Genomic DNA, 22382 nt, shown 5'->3' with positions numbered 1-22382 from the left:
ACAAAAGTTCTTCCTCCTGGAAAATTGATTCTTTTCACTTATTCCACCAAAGGATGTTACCTTTAATTCCTATAATGCTCTTTATCCAGTTAACTAACCCCCCAGTCCTTCATGCTATCTTGTCATACTGCTTGATTATGCTTAGGTCTCCTGATATGACCTTTTTCTAGGGCCCTTTTTACCGCAGAGCCTGCCCCATAAACTATGTAATTGTCTTTTGTTCTTTCTGTTTTTCCCAACGTATGTTACTTGCATATGTAGATTGCAATAATTCAGATAATTTTTCCATCTCTGTGAGATTACCTGTCATCCTTGTCATCTCTTTCGTATCAAAATGGTTTATTTATTATTTATTCATTACATTTTTTAAACACTGTTATTAAATCAAGACTTAATACATAGGCAAACATACATTAACAGAAAAGAAAACAAACCATTTTAACATTTTCCATTTAAATACAATATACATCACATTTACTTTCTTTGCTACTGTCATCAGTCCAACATTACAAAAAACTGCTGAATTCCTGTCTTCCCCAACCCTCACTTCTTCTCCCCTTGAAGATTATTTTTGAATGTCTTGTTCTGACAATTTTCAATTTCTTCTATGTAATTTACTCCTTCCCTTGTCTAAAGATCCCTCTTTCAGTTCTTTTATTTCTGTTACAATATTCAATACCTCAGATACAGTTGGTGTAGACTTAATAAGGCCTTACTGTTTCTAGGCAATTCAGATCCTGTATCCCAGCTTAAAAGAATAATTTCTTTACTTAAAGCCATTTGCTCACCTAATATTTCAGATGGAGTACTCTGCAGTGAATTTTTAAATCTGCCAACTCATTGAACTCCCAAAACATATGTTTTCAGTTACTCCTTTCTGCTCCATCACACCTCCAGCATTTGCTATCTACCTCTGAAAACAATTCTTTGAATTGTGCTTGGGATATACAAATACCTCTGCAAACACTTCCAAGCAAACACCCTAGACCTTCTGGGCTTGGTTGTAGTTGGGAGCCATACATATGCCTTCCCATTACTTTCTTGTAAATTACTTTTCCAGTCCCTCTTCCCAAACTTTTCAAACCTCTCTGACTGATTCTTATATTTATCATGTAGTATTGTATACCCCCTACTAATTATCCATTTTTTAACATCTGCTTCTGTTCTAGATTCCACTAAAAACTCTACCAGAACAGGTCTTTCACTTAAACCCCCTAACCCTTTCTCTGTGCCTGTACTCTGTGACAAACCCTGGTAGTGCAGGCAGTCTCTAGCCTGCAATCCATATGTCTTCTTGACCTCATTCCACTCTTATTACCTTTCTTGCTTGAGTTATTTGCTCCCAATATCTTTGCTCCTTTGCCAAGTTTCTCAAATAAATTCCAGCCCCATCTTGCCTATTTTCTGTACCCCTACTTGTAGTCATCTCTATTGGCAAAATCTCCTTTCTTCATTCTCATATTGGCTTAGTTCTTAGAATAGTTTTGCTATTTTATGATGTAATATTCTGTATGGTTGTTGTTATTCTCCTTAAGGAACTGCATCCAAAATCCCCCCCTCTGTATTTCTTGAGCTTCCTCCTTGTTTCATCACCATCCCTTTCATCCCTTTCCACTTTGAATTATGACTTTCTGATAGTATTATGTATATGCGCCTTAACTATGTAGCTCTAAAGTATCCCCTCAGATCAGGTAAACCTAAACTATCTTGTTCTGTTAGAAGGATCAACTTATCCTAGCTAACTCTTGCCTTCTTTCCCTCCCAGTTCTTATTAATTATTGTTCACAGCTTCTCCCCAGGCTGATAAAAGTATGCCTGACCCATATACAAGACTAAAGGGACTAAAAACATTTTCACTTCTTGTATCTTACTATCATCATCATCCTCATCATTATCTTCTTTCGGCTGCTCCCGTTAGAGGTCGCCACAGCAGATCATCTGTTTCCATTTCTTCCTGTCCTCTGCATCTTGCTGTGTCACACCAACAACGTGCATGTCCTCTCTCACCACATCCATAAACCTTAACCTAGGCCTTCTTCTTTTCCTGTTACCTGGCAGCTTCATCCTTAGCATATTTTTCCCAATATACTCAGCATCCCTCCTCAGCACATGTCCAAACTAACGTAATCTTGCCTCTCTGGCTTTGTCTCCAAACCTTCCAACCTGGGCTGACCCTCTAACATACTTATTCCTAATCCTGTCCCCCCTCATCACACCCAGTGCAAATCTTAACATCTTTAACTCTGCCACATCTAGCTCTAACTCCTGCCTTTTTGTCAATGCCACTGTTTCCAACTCATATAACATAGCTGGTCTCACTACCCTCTTATAGACCTTCCCTTTCACTCTTACTGGTACTCGTCTGTCACAAATCACTCCTGACACTCTTCTCCACCCACTCCATCCTGCATGTACTCTCTTCTTCACCTCTCTTCCACACTCACCATTACTCTGAACTATTGATCCCAAGTATTTAAACTCATCCAGCTTCACCACCTCTACTCCTTGCATCCTCACCATTCCTCTATCCTCCCTCTCATTCACACACACATATTCTGTCTTAGTCCTGCTGACCTTCATTCCTGTTCTCTCTAGAGCATGTCTCCATCTCTCCTGGGTCTCCTCCACCTTTTCCCTACTCTCACTACAGATCACAATGTCATCTGCAAACATCATAGTCCACGGGGACTCCTGTCTGATCTTGTCTGTCAACCTGTCCATCACCACTGCAAATAAGAAAGGGTTCAGAGCTGATCCTTGATGTAATCCCACCTCCACCTCAAACACATCCATCACTCTCACCACAGACCTCACCGCTGTCACACTACCCTCGTACATATCCTGTACCTCTCTTACATACTTCTCTGACACTCCCGACTTCCTCATACAATACCACAACTCCTCTCTAGGCACCCTGTCATATGCATTCTCTAAGTCTACAAAAACACAATGCAACTCCTTCTGACCTTCTCTGTACTTCTCCATCAACACTCTCAGAGCAAACATCGCATCTGTAGTGCTCTTTCCAGGCATGAAACCATACTGCTGATCACTAATCATCACCTCCCTTCTTAACCTAGCTTCCACTACTCTTTCCCATAACTTCATGCTGTGACTGATCGATTTAATCCCTCTGTAGTTGCTAAAGCTCTGCACATCACCCTTATTCTTCCTATCCATATCCATAAATAAGAGTTTCCAGTTTCTCAATTTTTGTATTACTTTCTACCCGCATATTCCTAGCTGCCATAACAGAAACCTTTATAATCCATACTCCTAAACTTCATCTTATCATGTCCCTTTAAATATGGGTAGTGATGAGCTAATTCTTATGTGGGTACATAGTTTATAGCTATAGCCATGTTTTATCGTCATTAATTTTATATCACGAAAAGACTTGAAATTGTCTTAAAATGTTCCATAACACTGAAATGTCCTTTTCAAGATTTATCTGGTACAAAATAATATCATCTGCAAATAAAGGCAATCTTTCTTGATTACCAAATGAATTATATCCTTTGCATTTCTGAGTCCCGTATTATCTTCACCAATGGCTCTTAATATAAACAAAGGGGAAAGAGTACACTCCTGTCTGGTTTCTCTGTTAAAACCCAGGTCATTTGAGAGGAACCCTCACACTTTAATTCTTGCCTCCGATCCTTCATATATCCTTCTAATTAACTTTATTATTGTATCAAGGAATGCAAATGCATCCTGTGCCCTACTCTTAAAATCCCAGCTTACTCTGTCAAATGCTTTCTCTGCATCAAGACCCACCAACAACAGAGATATTTTTTTACATTCTGCTTCCCAGTGATTTACTATTGTTTAATTAATGTTGTCAAAAGTATGCCTCCCTCTACAAAAAAACACACTGATCCATATCTATTAATTCTGGCAACACCGTTGCCATTCTTTTAGCTAGTATAGACATAACCCTGTACAATCATGGTTTAAAATGGAAATGGGTCTATATAAAGTGGGTCTGAAGGGTCTTTGCTATCTTTAGGTGGCACAGTCACCACAGCATTCTTCCAAGATGTTGGTGCTTCTCCCCCTTTTAAAATACTGTTAAAATCTTCCAGATCTTTATCTCTTACTTCCATCCTAATTTCCAGACTTCCACAGGAATGCCATCTGTTCCTGGAGACTTTCCTGAAGATTGATTATACATCACTATTTTTATCTCATCATCTCCTATTTCCCTGTTAGTTGTTGAGCCTCATCTACTTCTAACCTTGTCTAATTAACTCTTCCATATGTACTTACATTTGTACACTTTCTTGATTTCCACGTCTCTGCTTTTTTCATAAAATGTCCAGAATATCTTTAAAACCTCTACATGATCTCTGGTTATTTTTCTTGTTATAGGCTCCCTAAGTTTAGTAACAACCCTATCAACCTTCTGTTGCCTAAGTTGTGCTAAAAAGTTCTTATAAAACAAAGTTGCTTAACTGCAATCTTTCTAAACTCATGCATATTATCCAGATGCTCCCTTATTTTCCCTCTATTCTGAGAGATTTCCTGTATTCTACGATTACTTTAACCTCTGTCATCCCCTCTAAGTAATTTCTGTTACTTCTTAACCATTTCTCTTGCTTTTTTTAATTTTCACTGTATTTTGAGTCCGTTTTCATTTTATCCCAGACATTCACTTTGCATGCAACAATCTACACTCTTAAGTATTATGGTTCTGTTTTAAGTTATATATTTCATTAAATGCCTTTTTTTTCAAGAATGCCTGTTTTTTTAGCTTAAGTTTATACTATTGAAAATCTCTGCACTGTTTTCGATACGGTTGAGGTTAAAACCTTCACTGTTTTGGATGGGGTGAGGCTAAAACCTTGCATTATTTTGGATGGGGTGAGGCTAAAACCTTGCATTGTTTTGGATGGGGTGAGGCTAAAACCTTGCATTATTTTGAATGGGGTGAGGCTAAAACCTTGCATTGATTTGGATGGGGTGAGGCTATAACCTTGCATTGTTTTGGATGAAGTGAGGCTAAAACCTTACACTGTTTGGATGGGATGAGGCTAAAACTTGCATTGTTTTGGACTGGGGTTGAGGCTAAAACCTTGCACTGTTTTGGATGGGGTGAGGCTAAAACCCTGCATTGTTTTGGACTTGGGGGTGAGGCAAAAACCTTGCATTGTTTTGAATGGGGTGATGCTAAAACCTTGCATTGTTTAGGATGGGGTGAGGCTAAAACCTTGCACTGTTTTGGATGGGGTGAGGCTAAAACCTTATATTGTTTTGGACTGGGGTGAGGTAAAGGCTTGCATTGTTTTGGATGGGGTGAGGCTAAAACCATGCATTATTTTGGACTGGGAGTGAGGCTAAACCCTTGCACTGTTTTGGATGGGGTGAGGCTAAAACCTTGCATTTTTTGGACTTGGGGGTGAGGCTAAAACCTTGCATTGTTTTGGACTGGGAGTGAGGTTAAAGCCTTACTTTGTTTTGGATGGGGTGAGGCTAAAATCTTGCACTGTTTTGGATGGGGTGAGGCTAAAGCCTTGCACTGTTTTGGACTGGGTGTGAGGCTAAAGCCTTGCACTGTTTTGGATGGGGGGAGGCTAAAACCTTGCATTGTTTTGGACTAGGGGTGAGGCTAAAGCCTTGCACTGTTTTGGATGGGGTGAGGCTAAAAGCATGCACTGTTTTGGAAGAAGTGAGGCTAAAACCTTGCATTGTTTTGGATGGGGTGAGGCTAAAACCTTGCACTGTTTTGGATGGGGTGAGGCTAAAACCCTGCATTGTTTTGGACTTGGGGATGAGGCTAAAATCTTGCACTGTTTTGGATGGGGTGAGGCTAAACCCTTATATTGTTTTGGACTGGGGTGAGGTAAAGGCTTGCATTGTTTTGGATGGGGTGAGGCTAAAACCTTACATTGTTTTGGACTGGGGTAAGGCTAAAACCTTGCACTGTTCTGGATGGGGTGAGGCTAAAGTCTTGCACTGTCTTGGATGGGGTGAGGCTAAAGCCTTGCACTGTTTTAGATGGGGTGAGGCTAAAGCCTTGCACTGTTTTGGATGGGGTGAGACTAAAGCCTTGCACGGTTTTGAATGGGGTGAGGCTAAAGCCTTGTACTGTTTTGGATGGGGCTGAGAGTGCTGTAATTGGGTTGTACAACATTCTTTCCTTAGTGTACAAGTTAGTGCACAATTCCAAATTCACAGCAACAATGTTGTGCGTACTTCTGTTATCCTAAAGTGTTCATGCTTTTAGTTATATATTCCGCATATGAAGACTGTACATATGTCATACATTTAAGATGGTTTTAGATATTGATAGTGAGCTCATGGTAAAGATGCAGTTTCAACTGCACCCACCATTTTTGTGATGTATTTTTATATATACTCACACATAATCTTTTTATGTTTATATTTAATGAAGTTAATTGATGATTAATGAAATATTTCTTTAGGGTTTTTATGTGTGTTTTTTAGATGTATAGTGATATAGTTGAGATATATGTAGTTTATTAGAGTGACAGTTGCGATTATTAGTGCACATAAACATTTCTGATGTAAGTATGCTGAGATGATAGCAGTTTTTTAGCTGGAGTATGCGTTTAAATACGAATAGTCCTAGATAAGTTAATTGATTGATTAATTGATTAATTTTCCCGCCTTGCTGTTGGCAAGGAATATATAATGGGTCTGTAGTTCATGTATTTTATTGTCTGATGAAGCGTGGGATGACCCACGCGAAAGCGCTTACATTTTTTATGTGGAATAAAATAATTTGTTTTTCATCATATGTTGCTGAACGCTTCTACTTTTGATTGCATCGTGGTTTGGTACTCCTTTTACTTTTTACATTTGTTATCCTAAAGCCATCATACTCCCAGACTGACGCTTCTTTTCCTGATACATTTTGTTTTCATTTTTTTTGTTTAGGACTATGAAAAAACAACGAATCAGGAGGAAGACATTTCTGCAGTAAATCCTTCACAGTCTGAAGAAGGAAATAACCTTGGAAATAAAGTGAGTTATTTTATTTGCAAATATTTCACTTCTTCTAGCATAACTATGACCTATTTTGGTCTTCCTAGTTCTTCTCCGCACCAAAGTACAGTTCATCTGTGTATATTAAATGACAGTGATTGTTATGTATCAGTTCCCTGATAGCTACAGACAACTCGAGATAATTCCCGCCTTGCTATGATCTGTAAGGAAATAGCACAATATCTACTCTGAGCTATTGCAAGAGGTCACTGAAGGACTAGCAGTAGGGGATAAGAGTCCTTATATTACAGTAGAATGGTGTGTCTGTGAGTAAGTCATAGATACATCGATATTCCAAGGCCAATGCGTGTTATGATTATTCACGATGTGTCAGTGCCCTCCCTCTACAGCTAAGCCATACCAGTCAAAACCCAGAGTACTTTTGTAGATACCCATTCAGTCATGTAGGTTATGTTTAAAAGATAATGAGTCACACTTCTTAACATGCAGGGGAAATTTATCCAGAGATTTAGGAGATCCCTGGTTTTGGTATTGGTGGAAACACAGGGCTTGTGGAGATACAGAAATTGCAGGACAATCAGGTCTTTAATGGTGCAGTAAGCAAAAAAAAGATCTCCTCTTAAAAGTCTGTAAGACACTGAAAAAAGGATAAAGCATTTATAGCCTCTATTGGTAGTTCAAGGACTTTTGGCCTGTCATTTTTTGATAAGGAACTTTTGGGATTTTTCTGTTTGATATGTTTATTGAGATACATCATAACAGATGACATTGTACTTGCTAATTGGCCTAATCAATAATGAATATAAGGGAATGATTACATCATTAGACCCTGATGATATTCCTTTGACAATTAGTTGGGATTAATGAAAGGTTTTCTTGAAAAAAAGAAGTTGTGTCTTACCATAATGTTCCATCTGTGTTGTTTATCTTCTTCCATTCATCACTGATGGGTTCGGTTCCGAGCCCCTCGGAACTGTGTCGGCCTAATACCAAGCTCGCGTACATCAAAAACTCTCGAGCTAAGCTGCTACCCACAACGCCCTTCTCCTTGTTACCTCAGATCATGTTTGCATAAGACATATAGAAGTAAAGCAGAGGCCATTTCTGCGCAAAAACCCTGAAAACACTACAAGGACCCATGAGATCCACCAGGAGCCTTTAGTGGGGACGGAGGGTTTGATGTAATGAATGGAAGAAGATCAGCAACACAGATGGAACATTATGGTAAGACATAACTTCTTTATCTGATGTTGTTAATCTTCTTTCCATTCATCACTGATAGGACAGAATCCCAAGCTACCTGAGAAACCTGGGTGGCTCTTATGGAAGAACATTCCTGAGCACCATTGAGCCGAATGCCGCTCTTTCCCTGGAGACCATATCCAACTTGCAATGTTTGATGGAAGTGTGAGGTTTAGCCCAAATGGCTGCTGTGCAAATGTCATCCATAGTTGCTCTGGAGTGAAAAGCTACAGTGATTGCTGTAGCTCTTGCTGAACGTGTTTGATACTGTGAGGTTTAGGCTCATTTGTACATGAGTATGAAAAAGAAATACAATCTCTGAGCCACTTTGATAAAGTGACTTTTGACACAGGATATCCCATTTTTGGACCAGAGAAGGAAATTTTCTAAGCTTGTTCCCTGCCTTTCCTGTAAGTCATCTAGTCCATATACAGATTTGCTGTATCCAGGACTGTTTGTAAGCTTCTGAGACCCCAAGCCTTTCTGTGTTGGAGGGAAGCCTTCTAGATGAATTTTGTTTATTAGAACTTGCCAGTTTTCTAGTTTCAGCACTCAAATCTGTTACTTTGAGCTCAGCAGTTGTTCACAACTTATTGTAAGCACTAAATAAGCTACAAATTACTACATCACTCAACTTTCCTCACTTGTCTAGAGGAAAACAGTTTTTAGTACTTAATAAATAAGCACCTATGCAGGCATGTCTAAGGGTCAGCTCCCAGCGTTTTCTCCTGTCTACCTGATGAATCTGGGCATCTTGGGGCAATGCAGCAATTGCCTCATGTACAGAAACAACCCTCTCCTCCTACCACCCAACACTACAACCTGTGAGAGATGCACTTATATAGCCAAACTGGAAGCAAGCTCTCTTCACCCAAGACTGGACTAGACAGTCAAGAGGAGAAGGTAAACACTTGCACCACACCACATTCATCACATAGCCCCTCAAAACCTACACCACCAAAACACACACATAAAAACACAAAACACGAACCTACATTCGCTGAGGCTCCCAATATAAATCTACTCAAACAACAGGGACCTCCAAAGCAGAAAAGCAAGCAACCTCCACCCCCCCAACACAACCCAAATGACACGTAACCCACAAACACAGTGTGCTACTCAACCACAGCCCATAAGGCATAACAACGTACTCAACACCCTAGTCATAGGTGACTCTATAGTCAAGCACACTGATGTTCCACTCACCAGGCTAGACAAGGAGAAAGCTACTGTCAGCTGCCTGTCAGGTGCCAGGATCCGCCACATAACGCATGCACTCAGGTCACTCCACAACAAGTACAAATATGACTGTGTCATTGTCCATGTTGGTGTGAATGACCTGAGACATACCTCCCTGAATTACATGAAAAGAAACATGGAGGAGCTGTCCGATCTTGTAGCCCAGGCAGGTATGACCCTAGCCCTGAGTAGCATCCTGCCATCACCCAGAATGATACCACAGTACAAGGACAAAATGATTGACTTCAACAATTGGCTAAGCTTCTGGTGTCATTCTAAGGGGATCCAGTATCTGTCTGCCTGGGATGACATGATCGACAAACCACAATGCTTTGCCAGAGATGGCAAGCACCTATCGCCCTTGGGATTCCGGATACTGGCTAAGGCTCTTGCCACAGCTATAGTGCCTTTTTTAGTCAAGGTTCAAATGACAAATTCACCACTGTAACAGGTACAAGCAAGCAAAATTTGAGGGTAATGCTACTTAATGCTAGAAGTCTAAACCTCAAAATGCACTCATTCGAGGCGTGTCCATATTCATTAAGGATATCCACACCTCCAGGCTAGTTGCTCAGCATAGTGCATCCGAGATTATCCAAGTGCAACTAACTCTGGGCAAGACTGCAATCCAAATTGTAGCTTGCTACAGATCCCCCACCATGCCCCAGGATTCCCACTTCTCATTTCTTGATACACTGGAAAATATTAGGGTACAACCTAACACCCTAATAATGGGTGATTTCAACTACCCCACCATTAACTGGAAAAACTACTCATGTACCAACTCTTGTGCTCAATGTTTTCTGGAATTTATAAATTCCAATGCCCCTTTTGGTATGTACCTCAAAGACAGCTGCAACAACTGGAAAGGCAGCCTGAAATACCTCACAAGGAGGATTACCAGCCTCAAACAGATGCCCTACGCAGACCGTCTCAAAAAACTCCAGCTTTACTCTGTCGCATATCGCCTACTCAGAGGCGATCTCTGCCTAACATACAAAGCTATGTCAAACCCAGAGCTGTTGGACATGCTCCACTTAAAGAAATCCCAATCCCTCCGAGCTACATGCTCTAGGGACCTAAACCTTGTCACCACAATAAACAGGACATGCTGGAGGGATAGATTCCTGTCCCACAGACTTCCCATACTCTGGAACAAACTACCTATCTCTATTAAACAAAGCTCCTCATTAGCACTCTTCAAGAAAAATCTTGATGATTGGATGGGAGATAGGAAATTCACCCTGGGGATCAATTCTGTGGCTCTGCTTGATTGGGGCACAGGAAATAATTTTCTTGGGTGGCAAAAGCCAGGGTACCGTTTGGCTAGGCTTATATAGGCTTATATAGGCCCTAGGGCCAATAGCCTAGTACCTACCTATGAACCTATGAAATGTTGGTCTGTCTTGCGGATAGATTTCATCCTGTCTGGGTAAAAACGTAGTTGCCTATCCACGTCCAAGGAGTGTAGGCAGTATTCTCCTTTATTGGAATAGTTTGGGAAAAATACTGGGTGCTCGATGGATTGGTTCACAGAAAAATCAGAAATCACTTTGGGGAGAAAAAATAGATTAGTACGTAGCGATACTCTGTCTTTATGAAATATTAAGTATGGTCTCTTGATGCATAAGGCCTGTAATTCTGAGATCCATCTAGCTGAAGTTACAGCTACCAAAAACAGAGATTTCCATGCTAGGAATTTGAGATCACATTTTGCAGCAGGCTCAAAAGAGGGTTGACAGAGAGACTGTAGTACTAGGGAGAGATTCCATGCCTCTAATGGACACCTAATTGGAAGTCTGCTGTGAAACACTCCTTTGAGAAAGGTTTTGCATAGGTGGATGGACATAAGTGAAGTGTCCTCTGATCCGTTATGAAAATTGGAAATAGCTGCCAAATGGACTCGTATGGTAGAAGCTGATGCTCCATTCTCAAAGAACTCAGATAGGTATTGAGGTATAACAGAGACCGAAGCTGAGAAGGGATCTAGCATCTGTTCTTTAGACCAAAGAGAAAACATTTTCCATTTATCTCTAAAGTTTTCTGGTGGATGGTTTATGGGAGGATAGAATGATATCCTGAACAGGTGAGGAAAGGGTTTCCTGCCTGGTGACTAACAGAAGTGGAGAAACCAAGCTGTCAGCTTGAGAGTGGACAGATTCAAGAGAGACAGCCCTTGGGGGTGAGAAATTAAGACTGAGCAAGTACCCAGGATCCATGGAGGCTGTAACAGGTGAAGCCAGAGGAAGGGGAACCACACTTGATGAGGCCAAAATGGGGCAATGAGGATCACCTTGCATCTCAACCGAGTTGTTTTCTTTAAAAATAGAGGTATTAAGGGAATTATTAGATAAGAGTAGAGGAGACCCATGGGCCAATCATGAGTTAGAGTGTCTCTCGAGGACTCCTCCTCTGGGGGAAAGAGGGCAAAAAAGCTGCTGCATTTGTTGTTTGAAGGGGAGGCAAAAAGGTCACAGCAAGGCTTGCCCCATCGGCTGAAAATATCTGCTGTCACTTTGGGATTGAGAGACCACTCGTGTGGAAGGAGGCTGCATCTGCTCAGCCTGTCCGCAATCACGTTGGAACTCCCCGGGATGTGCATTGCTATAAGAAAGAGGTCAGAAGCTATCGCCCACTGCCAAATTCTCATGGCCTCATGACACAGGGGGTAGGATTTGGTTCCTCTTTGTTTGTTTATGTACCAGACTACTGACATATTGTCTGACTGAATCACAGTTGTTCCAGATGGAAGGAGAGGATGTAATGCCTGCAACGCTAAGAACACCACTCTTAACTCCAGAACATTGATATTCAGGTTGGGCTCTAAGCTCGACCACGTGCCTTGGGCTGTCTTTCCCTGAAAATGCCCCCCCCCCACACTATCAGGGAAGAGTCCATGGTCACAGTGGCATTGGGTTGTGGAGTCTGAAAAGGGCGACACCAAAGTTCTGCATCTGGCCTCATCCAACAGAGGAGATCTTGCTTGCAAGAGTTGGTTATGAGAATCTGTGAGTTTATGGGGTGAAGATTTGCCAGCCACTGGGACAATAGGAGCCATTGTAACAGTCTCATGTGTAACCTTGCCAGAGGAACTATCAGAATGGCTGTAGCCATGGACCCTAGAGCCTGGAGAACTTCCCTTGCTGACACCTTTCTTTGACAGAGTATCACATGTACTTTAACCTCTAAAGCCTGTGGGCCGGTAGAGATACCAGGCATGTTTGAGTATCAAAAACTACCCCTATAAATTCCAGCTGTTGGGTAGGTTGTAAGTTGGATTTCTCCCAATGTACGGTGATGCCTAGGGACTCAGCTAGTGAAAGTGTGTAACAGAGGGACATGGTCAGAAGATGCTTGATGGGGGCAGAAAGAAGCCAATCGTCTAAATATGGAAACACCTGGAATCCTTGAAGTCCCAGATGAGCTGTCACCACTGCTAGACATTTCGTGAACACTCTGGGGGCCGTTGAGAAACTGAATGGCAGGGCTCAGAACTGGTAATGATTGTCTCCTAGCCTGAAGTGAAGGAGACTCCTGGAGCATTTGTCCATTTTGATGTGGTAATACGCATCCTGGAGGGCTATTAAGCACATCCAAACATCCTCCCTTAAAAATGGGAGAATGGATTGAATAGTGACCATGTGGAATTTGGTTTGTACCACTGATTTGTTTAAATGGCTAAGATACAGAATGGGTCTCCAGTCCCCGGTCTTTTTTGGCACTAAAAAGAATCTTGAGTAAAACCTGGATCCGCATTGGTCTGGAGGGACTGGTTGGATGATTCTTTTTTGACATAGCTTTCTTATCTCTAAAGCCACTTCTTCCCTTTGATTGGGTGGAACATCAGGAAGGTTTTTTGTAGGTTTTGGATGGGTGGATAGAGGAATGTAGTAGCCTCTGGAAATTATTCTCTGCACCCATTGATCGTTTGAAATCGAGCGCCAGGCAGGTTTGGTGCAGAGAAAAATGAGCCCCGACTGGTTACAGAGGAAAGCAATCAGGCAATGCTTCAGGAGCATTGATAAGACAGCCTGGAGAAGGAATCCCTGGAGTCTTGGTTTCGGGGACCCCACTCTGCCCCTAAAGGGGTGTCATCCACCATTGGAACCCCCTCTGCCTCTAGGGGAATCCTTGCCACGTGCATTACAGAAAGGACCTTGAGATTTCTTGTGCCAGATTTTCCCACTCCTCTGGTTCCTGGAAAAAGAACGTTGGGGTTTGGAAAATTGTAGGCCAATGGCAGACAAAGTCTTTCCATCCTACTCACACCTGGCCAGTGTGTCCTTCACTTTAGAACCAAATAAGGAAGATGGTTCGATAGGGGTGTTCAAAAAGGAGGACTTGAAGGAGTCCATGAGGTCACAGATGCGCATCCAGGCATGACGCCTCATGACTATGCCTGCGCCCACAGCTCTAGCTGCCCCTTCGGTTGTGTGGGACAGCAACCTCATGGATGAATTGGAAATAGATTCAAGTGTGGCAAGTTGAGAGGTAACCTTGTCCTGTGCCCTGTCAGAAACGTGACCCGTGAGGGCTCCAGAAAATTTGGTAATCAAATCTCTTTGGAGGCTCGTGAAATGTGCCAAGTAGTTCAGGGACCTGACAGCAAAGGTTGCTGAAGCAAAAACTCACTTCCCCATCTGTCCACAGTCCAGGACTCTCTGTTGGGTGGGTGAACAGTAGGACTTTCTTCCGCTAGATCCTTTTTAGTGGCCGCCGCCACCACCATAGCATCAACTGGCAAACCTCTAGACCAGTGGGGATGCTCTTCCGGGGGGGGGGGGGATCTTATCTGGTATCCGGGGAATGGCCTCAATAGAGTTCTGCCAAGCACGCTGCATGATGAGCTGGATTAACTCGTCGGCAGGTGGAGTCACCCAAGAGGTAGAAGGCCGGGAGCGAAAAGCCTGCAGAAAGATGGACTCCTCCGAGGAAGGGTTAGAGGGCTTCCAGCCACCCCTCTGTTTTAATATTTCCAGGATGTCTCTGAAAGAGACATAATCAGGGGGTGACCATGGGGACCCCTCCCCATCATCATAGTCCATATCCTCTGTCAAAGACTCTTCAGGAGAGTCAATGTGCTTCCTCTTGCATGCCTTCTTCCAAGGAGGTTCCTCAGTGGGAATATCTGAGGAAGACTCAGAAGGATGGGTATCCCAAACTGGGGTTTCCTGAGGCTTCTGCTCCTGGTGTCACTGGGAGGTGGCTCATGGTAGCTGTAGCTCAGAGGGAGCAGGGGAAAGTTACAGTGTTGAAGGAGTGCTTCCCAAAGCAAGCACCCTCTCCATCACCCAGAAAGCAGGCCCGCCCAAAGAGGAATGGGAGCCCGCAACCAAGGACAACCTCGGAATCAGGGTCACACCCCTGCTTTGTTGGACCCACTCCCGGGGATGAAGCCTTAAGCAGGATCAGGGCAGACGTTATCCCCGGATCCGAGGATGGAACCAATAAAACACTTGGAACCATGCTCTGGACTGAGGAAAGGATGGTTCCAATGTAACCAAAAACCAAAGGGGTGGCCTTGAAGCCTCAGTGACAGTCACTGTCAGCACCAAGGAATGGGGTTCCACAAAGGACATCGGAGCAATGGGCTTCAGAACCAATGGATCTGAAGGAGGAGTATATGTCTGAGCCTTGGGAGAGATAGACCCAAACCCCAAAAGGGAGTGAGTCTTAGGAACATTAGTTATCCCTCTGGCCATCAACAGCTGATCCAACAGGTGCACCACATCCAATTCGCAAAGACTCCTGGTGGACCTTGTGGACACTCCTGAAGGGGAGTCGGGTCGATCCAGAAAGGGGCTGTACATCTGATTGAGGAATGGATCCAATGAAGGGGAGTATCGGGTCCATGGTGTCTGAGCTAGTGTCACCGTAGTCTCTAATCTGGAGACAGGTAGTAAAGGAATCAGTGGAGTAGAAAAGGGACTCAGTGCTGAAGAGGTACTTGGAGTCGATGTCATCGGTTCCAAAGGAATTGCATGGGTCAAAACCGCTTTCGGTGCAGTAAAAGGCAAAGTCGGTGTCGAAGCTGTTGTTGAAGGTAAGGTCGGAGCCACAGCTGAAATGGAAGGCAGGGTCGGTGACATAGAGGTCGGTACTGAGGGTGGCGCCAACGTCGAAAATCCAGTCATGTCCATGGCTTTGGTCAATGTGGCAATTGGAGCAGAGCTCAGAATGGTAGTAATAGTAATAGTTGGAGCTGAAATAGCAATTCTATGCTCAAAGGAAGATTTGTGGGCCTTATGTTTGTGTGACTTGCTCTTATCACCAGCTGGTGAAGAGGGATCAGTGGAGGGGTTGAGACCTCTGACACAGAAAGGGCCTCTGAGAAAGGAGAAATGATAAGGCCTTTCAGAATCAATTTATTATTTTTCCTTTCATTCAGCATCCGCTGACTAAAACTTTGACAAATCTGGCAAGGAGGTTTAACAGAGAGGGGAGAACCCCCCTGACAATAAACACAGTCATCGTGAGAGTCGCTGTTAGGGAGTTTACCATTGCAAGAGGTGAAATGTTTAAACCCCAAAGTCCCTGTTTTGTCAGACATTTCCATACACACACACAAAACAGTTAAAAAAACTACTAAACACCTAAAAAATAAGAAAGGAAGAATAAAGGCAAAGAAGATACCAACGATGGTATCAAGCGATACCACAAGGGTAAGGAGCGGGTGTACCAATGATGGTAAAATAATTACCCAATGGGTAGAGCTAGTTAGATATATTAATAGTAAAAGAGTGAAAAATACTGCTACATGGCTACGCAGCAAACGAGATCTGAGGTAACAGGGAGAAGGGCATTGCTAGAGAATTTATGGTGTACGCGAGCTTGGTATTAGGCGATACAGTTCCGAGGGGCTCGGAACCGAACCCATCAGTGATGAATGGGAAGAAGATTAACAACATCAGATTTGGTGTTATATGATGGTCAAAAGACAGGAAGCTATCAGTTGAAGTACCTGGGTCCCTGACTACATTTTCATTTTGTAGTGTTGTATGATAATGGAAGTGGTTGTCTATGAAAAGTGATGATGCTACAATATTTAGCATTTAGTCTGAGCCCATTTTTTGCACACCAAGAGTTTACTAGAGAGAGTTTATTCTGGAGGGCTTGGGTATCATAGTGTGACCTAACAATAATCCCCCAGTTTGAAGTTGTTTGCAAACTTTGTTAACCAGAGGCCTTGGTTCTCTGCTTGAAGATCTGAGAAGTAAATACCAACTGATAGTCTCTTTCATATTTTCTAATGAGGATTTGCAACTCACACTGTGTGAGTTTTGTCTTTTAGCTAGTTTGTTATCCATCTTACCACATATAGATCAATTATTAAAGCATTTTGCTTTTGTATGAAGCCATTATGGAAAGGGTTTGAAGGCCTTGGCCAGTTCAAAATATGCTGCATGCAGTGCATGACCAGCATTTACTGCCTCCATAATAACTCTTTCAAAGAAGTACACCAGATTAAGTAAACAGGATTTACCCTTCACAAAGCTAATCTGTTGGGATCAAGTCTAATAAGATTCTTGATATTGCAGTTTATGAGGTCAGTTATAATATGTTCCATGGCTTTGCAGGCGAAGCTTGTAAGGCTGATAGGTCTGTAATTACCCAGGTCGGTTGCAAGGATGCCCTTATGGAGAGGCAAGAGCAAAACCAGTAGCTAAACTTAGGTTAAACAGTTGAGTTCATAGGTTCATAGGTAGGTACTAGGCTATTGGCCCTAGAGCCTATACAAGCCTAGCCAAAAAGGTACCCTGGCTTTCGCCACCCAAGAAAATTATTTTCCTGTGCCCCTGTCAAGCAGAGCCACAAAAGTGATCCCCGGGGTGAATTTCCTATTACCCATCCAATCATCAAGATTTTTCTTGAAGAATGCTAATGAGGAGCTCTGTTTGACATAGATAGGTAGTCTGTTCCAGAGTATGGGAAGTCTCTGGGACAGGAATCTATCCCTCCAGCATGTGCTGTTTATTGTGGTGACAAGGTTTAGGTCCCTAGAGTGTGTAGCTCGGAGGGATTGGGATTTCTTTAAGTGGTGCATGTCCAACAGCTCTGGGTTTGACATAGCTTTGTATGTTAGGCAGAGATCGCCTCTGAGTAGGCGATATGCGACGGAGTAAAGCTGGAGTTTTTTGAGATGGTCTGCATAGAGCATCTGTTTGAGGCCAGTAATCCTCTTTGTGAGGTATTTCTGCAGCCTTTCCAGTTGTTGTAGATGTCTTGTGAGGTACATACTAAAAGGGGCATTGTACTCTATAATGGGTCTAATGAGTGATGAGTAGAGGGGAACAATGACCTCTTTTTTTCTGGATGAGAAGCCTTTTGTGATGAGGTGTGCCACGTAGAAGGATTTCCTGACCACTGTGGTGATGTGATTATCAAAGGAGAGACTACTGTCCACCTGTGTCCCAAGGTCTCTTATCACACTTTCAGTGTTAAGGAGACTACTGCTTATGTGGTAGTTCATGGGTACAGAGTTTTTACCAAAGGGGATGACAAGGAGATGACAATGCACTTTTGGCATTGAGCTTGAGGCTATGGCTTTGACACCAGGCATCTGTCTCAGTAAGGCCCTTTTGTAGGATGTCCACATCATTAGGAGTTTCAATTATGGCTCCTAGTTTGCAGTCATCTGCGAACTTAGTTAGTCAAAGACCTTCTGTGTTAGCCTGTACTTCATAGAAGTAAATACCAAACAGGAGAGGACCCAGGACTGAACCCTGTGGTACTCCACTTGTCACTGGTCTGAAGTCTGATTTGGAGTCTGCTTCTTTGACAGTGTGGGTTCTGTCAGTAAGCCAGTTGGCAACTCATCTTGTGACATAAGGATTTATACCTAATTTAGTGAATTAATCTATAATTCCAGAGTGGGGGATGGTGATAAATGCCTTGGCGAGATCTAGATAGGCTGTATGAACCACCTTACCTTCATCTATGGCTTTAGTGACTGCTTCAAAGAAGTCTATCAGGTTTAGGAGACATGATCTGCCTTTTACAAACCCGAACTGTATGGGGTCTAGAGTTTGGAGATCTCCAATGTCTTTGTTTGTGAGTTCCATGATGATACGTTCCATGACATTGCAGACCAGGCTCATCAGGCAAATGGGGCAGTAGTACCCGGGGTCTGTCATGGCTCCCCCTTTGTGGAGTGGGATAACCATTGTGGTGCGCCATTCAATTGGCACAAAGCCTGAGGTGAGGCTATAACTGAACATGGTACTTAGGTGGGGTCCCAGTTCATTATGTAGTTTATGTAGAAGGTAGCCTGGGATGTTGTCAGGTCCCATGAATGCTGTGTTCTTGGCTTTGGAGAGTGCGGTTTTTGCCTGTGCAGCTGTGATTACAGGAACTTTGCATTCTTCCGGTATAGAGATAGGCCCTTTAGGGGGTGAGAGGGGGGTAAAGTTTGCACTGAACCTATCTGCCAGGATGTTGGCAATATCAGTTGGTTCTGTATATTTAGTATCTTTGTGCTGTAACTCAGAGCAGATCTCAGTGTTGCCAGAGTTTGTCTACAAGGACATTTTTAACACTGCTAATTAAGCAACCAGGTATATTGTCAGGTCCTATGGAGGAAGCAGTCTAGTCTTGGTTAGCACTTTCAGTAAATGATCTTTAGAAATAATTGGGGGATTAAAGGATTCAGATATTTTGGGGCACCAAACAGAAGTCTCAGGAGTGAAGTTGGCAGTAAATTTCTTTGCTAGGATATTGGGAATGTCTATTGGGTCAGAGAAGGAGATGTCATTATGAATAAGTTCTGAGAAATATAGGGTGTTGTTTTTTTTTAGCTAAACAACGATTTATAATTAGCTTTGGCATCAGGGGCCAGTCTAAGTATAGGGCCTCTTTTAGTGGACCTGATAGTGTTCTGCTATGTTTTTTTGTAATGTTTCTGATATTATCTTTGAGAATAAGGGTTTGGATCTAGTTAATAATTTAAGAAGTTTCTTGTTGCATATTGTATTTATGGTGATAGACTTCCAGGGTAGATTGTTTTTGAAGAGTACGTATATATATAATTCTGTTGGCCAAGTAGATACCATTGAGGCAATGCTCCCTTTTTTCAAGGAAGCTCTGATTTAATATTTGGACTGATTAAGGTAAACTTTGCCCAAACACTAGTGAAACTTCTGCATGCTTTCACTGGCAAGTGCCACGAGAACTTTAATATTCACCCGCATAATCACCAACTCAGGCAGACAGAATCTCAGCTCAGTATTTTATCAGAAGGATGTTACCACTCAGTAGTGTTTAGTCTGACTCATGTCCAAACTAGCAATAAAGAAGAGTGCAACCTCTGCTCATATTACAATAAAATGCACTTTTACCAACAGCAGTACTCTGACAAATTCCAGTGGTGTCAGGCCAGTGTCATCCTGTGAGGGGTACTATGAGCATAAAATATGTACACTATCCACCTAGTTACATACAAGATCACAGAAAGAAGTTACCAAAAATACACCCAAAGTATAATTGTGATGCTCAGTGGTACTCTCATTTCGTGTGTGTGTGTGTGTGTGTGTGCGTGTGTGTGTGTGTGTGTGTGTGTGTGTGTGTGTGCGTGCATATATAAATGCATGGAAGTGTTTGGGTGTGTGCACGTGTGACTGTTTGTGCATGCTTACATGTATGTGTGTGTGTGTGTGTGTGTGTGTGTGTGTGTGTGTGTGTGTCTGTGTTTATTGGAGTTTGGGTGTTAGTATATGACACTCTAATTAATCAGCTTTATTTCTGATTATAACAGAATGGAAGGCTAACAATATGACGTTTAACAACAGTATGAAAAAATTTACTTATTTTCCTTCATTTTTAAAAATTAGGTTGAAATGGTTTTCTGGCTGCTTTCCATGCTTGCAACCCGTGACAAGGATGATATGTCACGGACCCTTCTTGCCATGTCCTGCTCCCAGGAGAGTTGCCTTGCCATGCGGAAGTCCGGCTGCGTTCCAGTTCTTGTACAGCTCCTCCATGACATCGATCGAGATGGTGAAGGGACTGAGAAAGCCTCGTCTGCCTCTGCTGGAGGAAGCAGTAGCAGCAAAGAATCCCGTGCCAGGGCCAGTGCAGCGCTCCACAACATCATCTTCTCACAGGCAGAGGAAGGACAGGCAAAGAGAGAAATGCGGGTGTTGCATTTACTTGAACAAGTTCGCTCCTACAGTCAGGCCTCCTGGGATTGGCTAGAGATGCAGAAGAAAGAAGAAAGCACCCCAGAAATGAATGGCAGTAAGCTAGCATTGTCTTTCATGTTTTAATGTGCTCTATGTGACTTTCTCAGATTTGTTTTTAAACTTCCTTTAAAGGGTGTATGGCACATGAAAAGTCTGTATCTCTGGCTGGTATTAACTAATTTAAGTTATGGGGTAAAATAAGGACAGGCTTTTTGTGCAGAGACAAGTTTTTCACCTGCAGCACTGGTGACCTGTGTTGAATTAGCAGTATGAGTGCCAAAAAATTAGAGAAAAAGAAGGGATTAGAGGTTGGCATAATGCTTAAGGTGAATACTTCACAGACAAAAGGTATAGAGTTTGAATCTCACTGAGAGAAATTAGCTAGGCTTAGCTAGGCTTAAAATGGTCTACAAGGACAGCTAGCCTAGTACTTGAACCTATAAATGCAGGGCTTGCACATAGGTGGGCTTAGTTAGCTTTTTTTCTATGGGAAGGGGGAGGGGCTGTTTGTCACACCTGCTGCAGCATAACCCCCCAGGGCAGTATCTACATAGCTCACTCACTCAGCACTTGGAGCCATTCCCTGATCACTAACAGTGTAAACACAAAAGTCCATGATTATACCCTCTGCTCCTGACATGCAGAAGCCAGTCAGTTACCATTTCTGCATGCCACCTTTCCTTCAACAGCTAAAAGGAAAAAAAAAGCTCTCTTTCCTTAAACTATAACAAACTTATATCTACCATAGGGGGTGGGTACTTCATATGGGCACAGGTTAATGGGCTAAACAAACCTCAGCCACCCTGGTGATACAAGACCACTGCATACCCATGCTGGGGAGGATGGGATCTGGAGGAAGACTAAGGAAATACCCTTAGAACCTTAGGATTATGTCCTTTCTCCTCACTGCCTTAACACATGGCCTGATCAAGAAGAATGAATAGTACAAGAGAGAGAAAAAATAGCATATGCTGAGCTGGGATAGTGTGAGCCTGGGTGCAAAAATTCATAAGAAATACATTTTTGAAGTAAGATTGCAGAGTCTTGCATTAATCCTAGCCCCCTTTTCATTACCATTATTATCAGCAGAAGCATCAACATTTGTAGAGAAACAGGATCATTATTATATGGGCCTTGATTCAGGTCTTGGGACTAACACTATAAGGCAGTTTCATTTGTTGGTGGCTACTCAGTGTCTCCCTTATTAAGCATTTCTATACTTTATCACAGCCCTTCTCTCTCACTCTGCTGTGCTTTAAGGTTTTAAGTTAAGCTTTTTTTTGCTAAAAATGTTTTATTAAGCTTTTTTCTTATAATAAACAAAACAAAGGATTCAGCTACAGCAACCATGCAAGTTCCATACAAATTCCGAGGCAATATAATCCAACAACTCGTATTTCATAAAGTAGGTACTCCAAAGTACGAAAAACTAATAAAGTATATTTATTGTGCACTCAGTTGGTAAGTGCTTTCACAGAATTGCTTCATCAGACCTTAGCGGACTGAGTACAGAAATTATTTAAAAACATTATTACCAATCACATAAAACCACAGAAACATAATTTCCTTTAATGACGTTACATTTGTAACTAAACTAAAATAGTTATAGTTTTTAACTATGTATATCAAATCAGCCATTCAATAACGCTTTTTTTGGTAAAATATAAATGCAAAGATTCAAGCTGCTACTCATATATGAAGTTAGTATATAATAAATAATACATTTAATCATAAAAAACGTATTAATTTTTTATC

At 42.3% G+C, this 22382-nt stretch overlaps 1 protein-coding gene across 1 annotated transcript in view; it reads left to right on the top strand.

The window, feature by feature from the left end:
- APC2 (APC regulator of WNT signaling pathway 2) overlaps positions 1 to 22382 on the top strand; it is a 788186-nt gene that overhangs the window by 633127 nt on the left and 132677 nt on the right. Inside the window, exons 8-9 of the mRNA XM_044053997.1 lie at positions 6901 to 6987; positions 20277 to 20682. Of these exons, the coding sequence (XP_043909932.1) occupies positions 6901 to 6987; positions 20277 to 20682 (493 nt within the window). The remainder of the gene's footprint in view (positions 1 to 6900; positions 6988 to 20276; positions 20683 to 22382) is intronic.

The sequence above is a fragment of the Protopterus annectens genome, chromosome 13.part0 (genome assembly GCF_019279795.1).
Source record: "Protopterus annectens isolate FY-2018-M chromosome 13.part0, PAN1.0, whole genome shotgun sequence".
NCBI lineage: Eukaryota > Metazoa > Chordata > Ceratodontiformes > Protopteridae > Protopterus > Protopterus annectens.
Note: the sequence above shows the minus strand (reverse complement) of the source record. Positions and strands in the feature narration are given on the sequence as shown.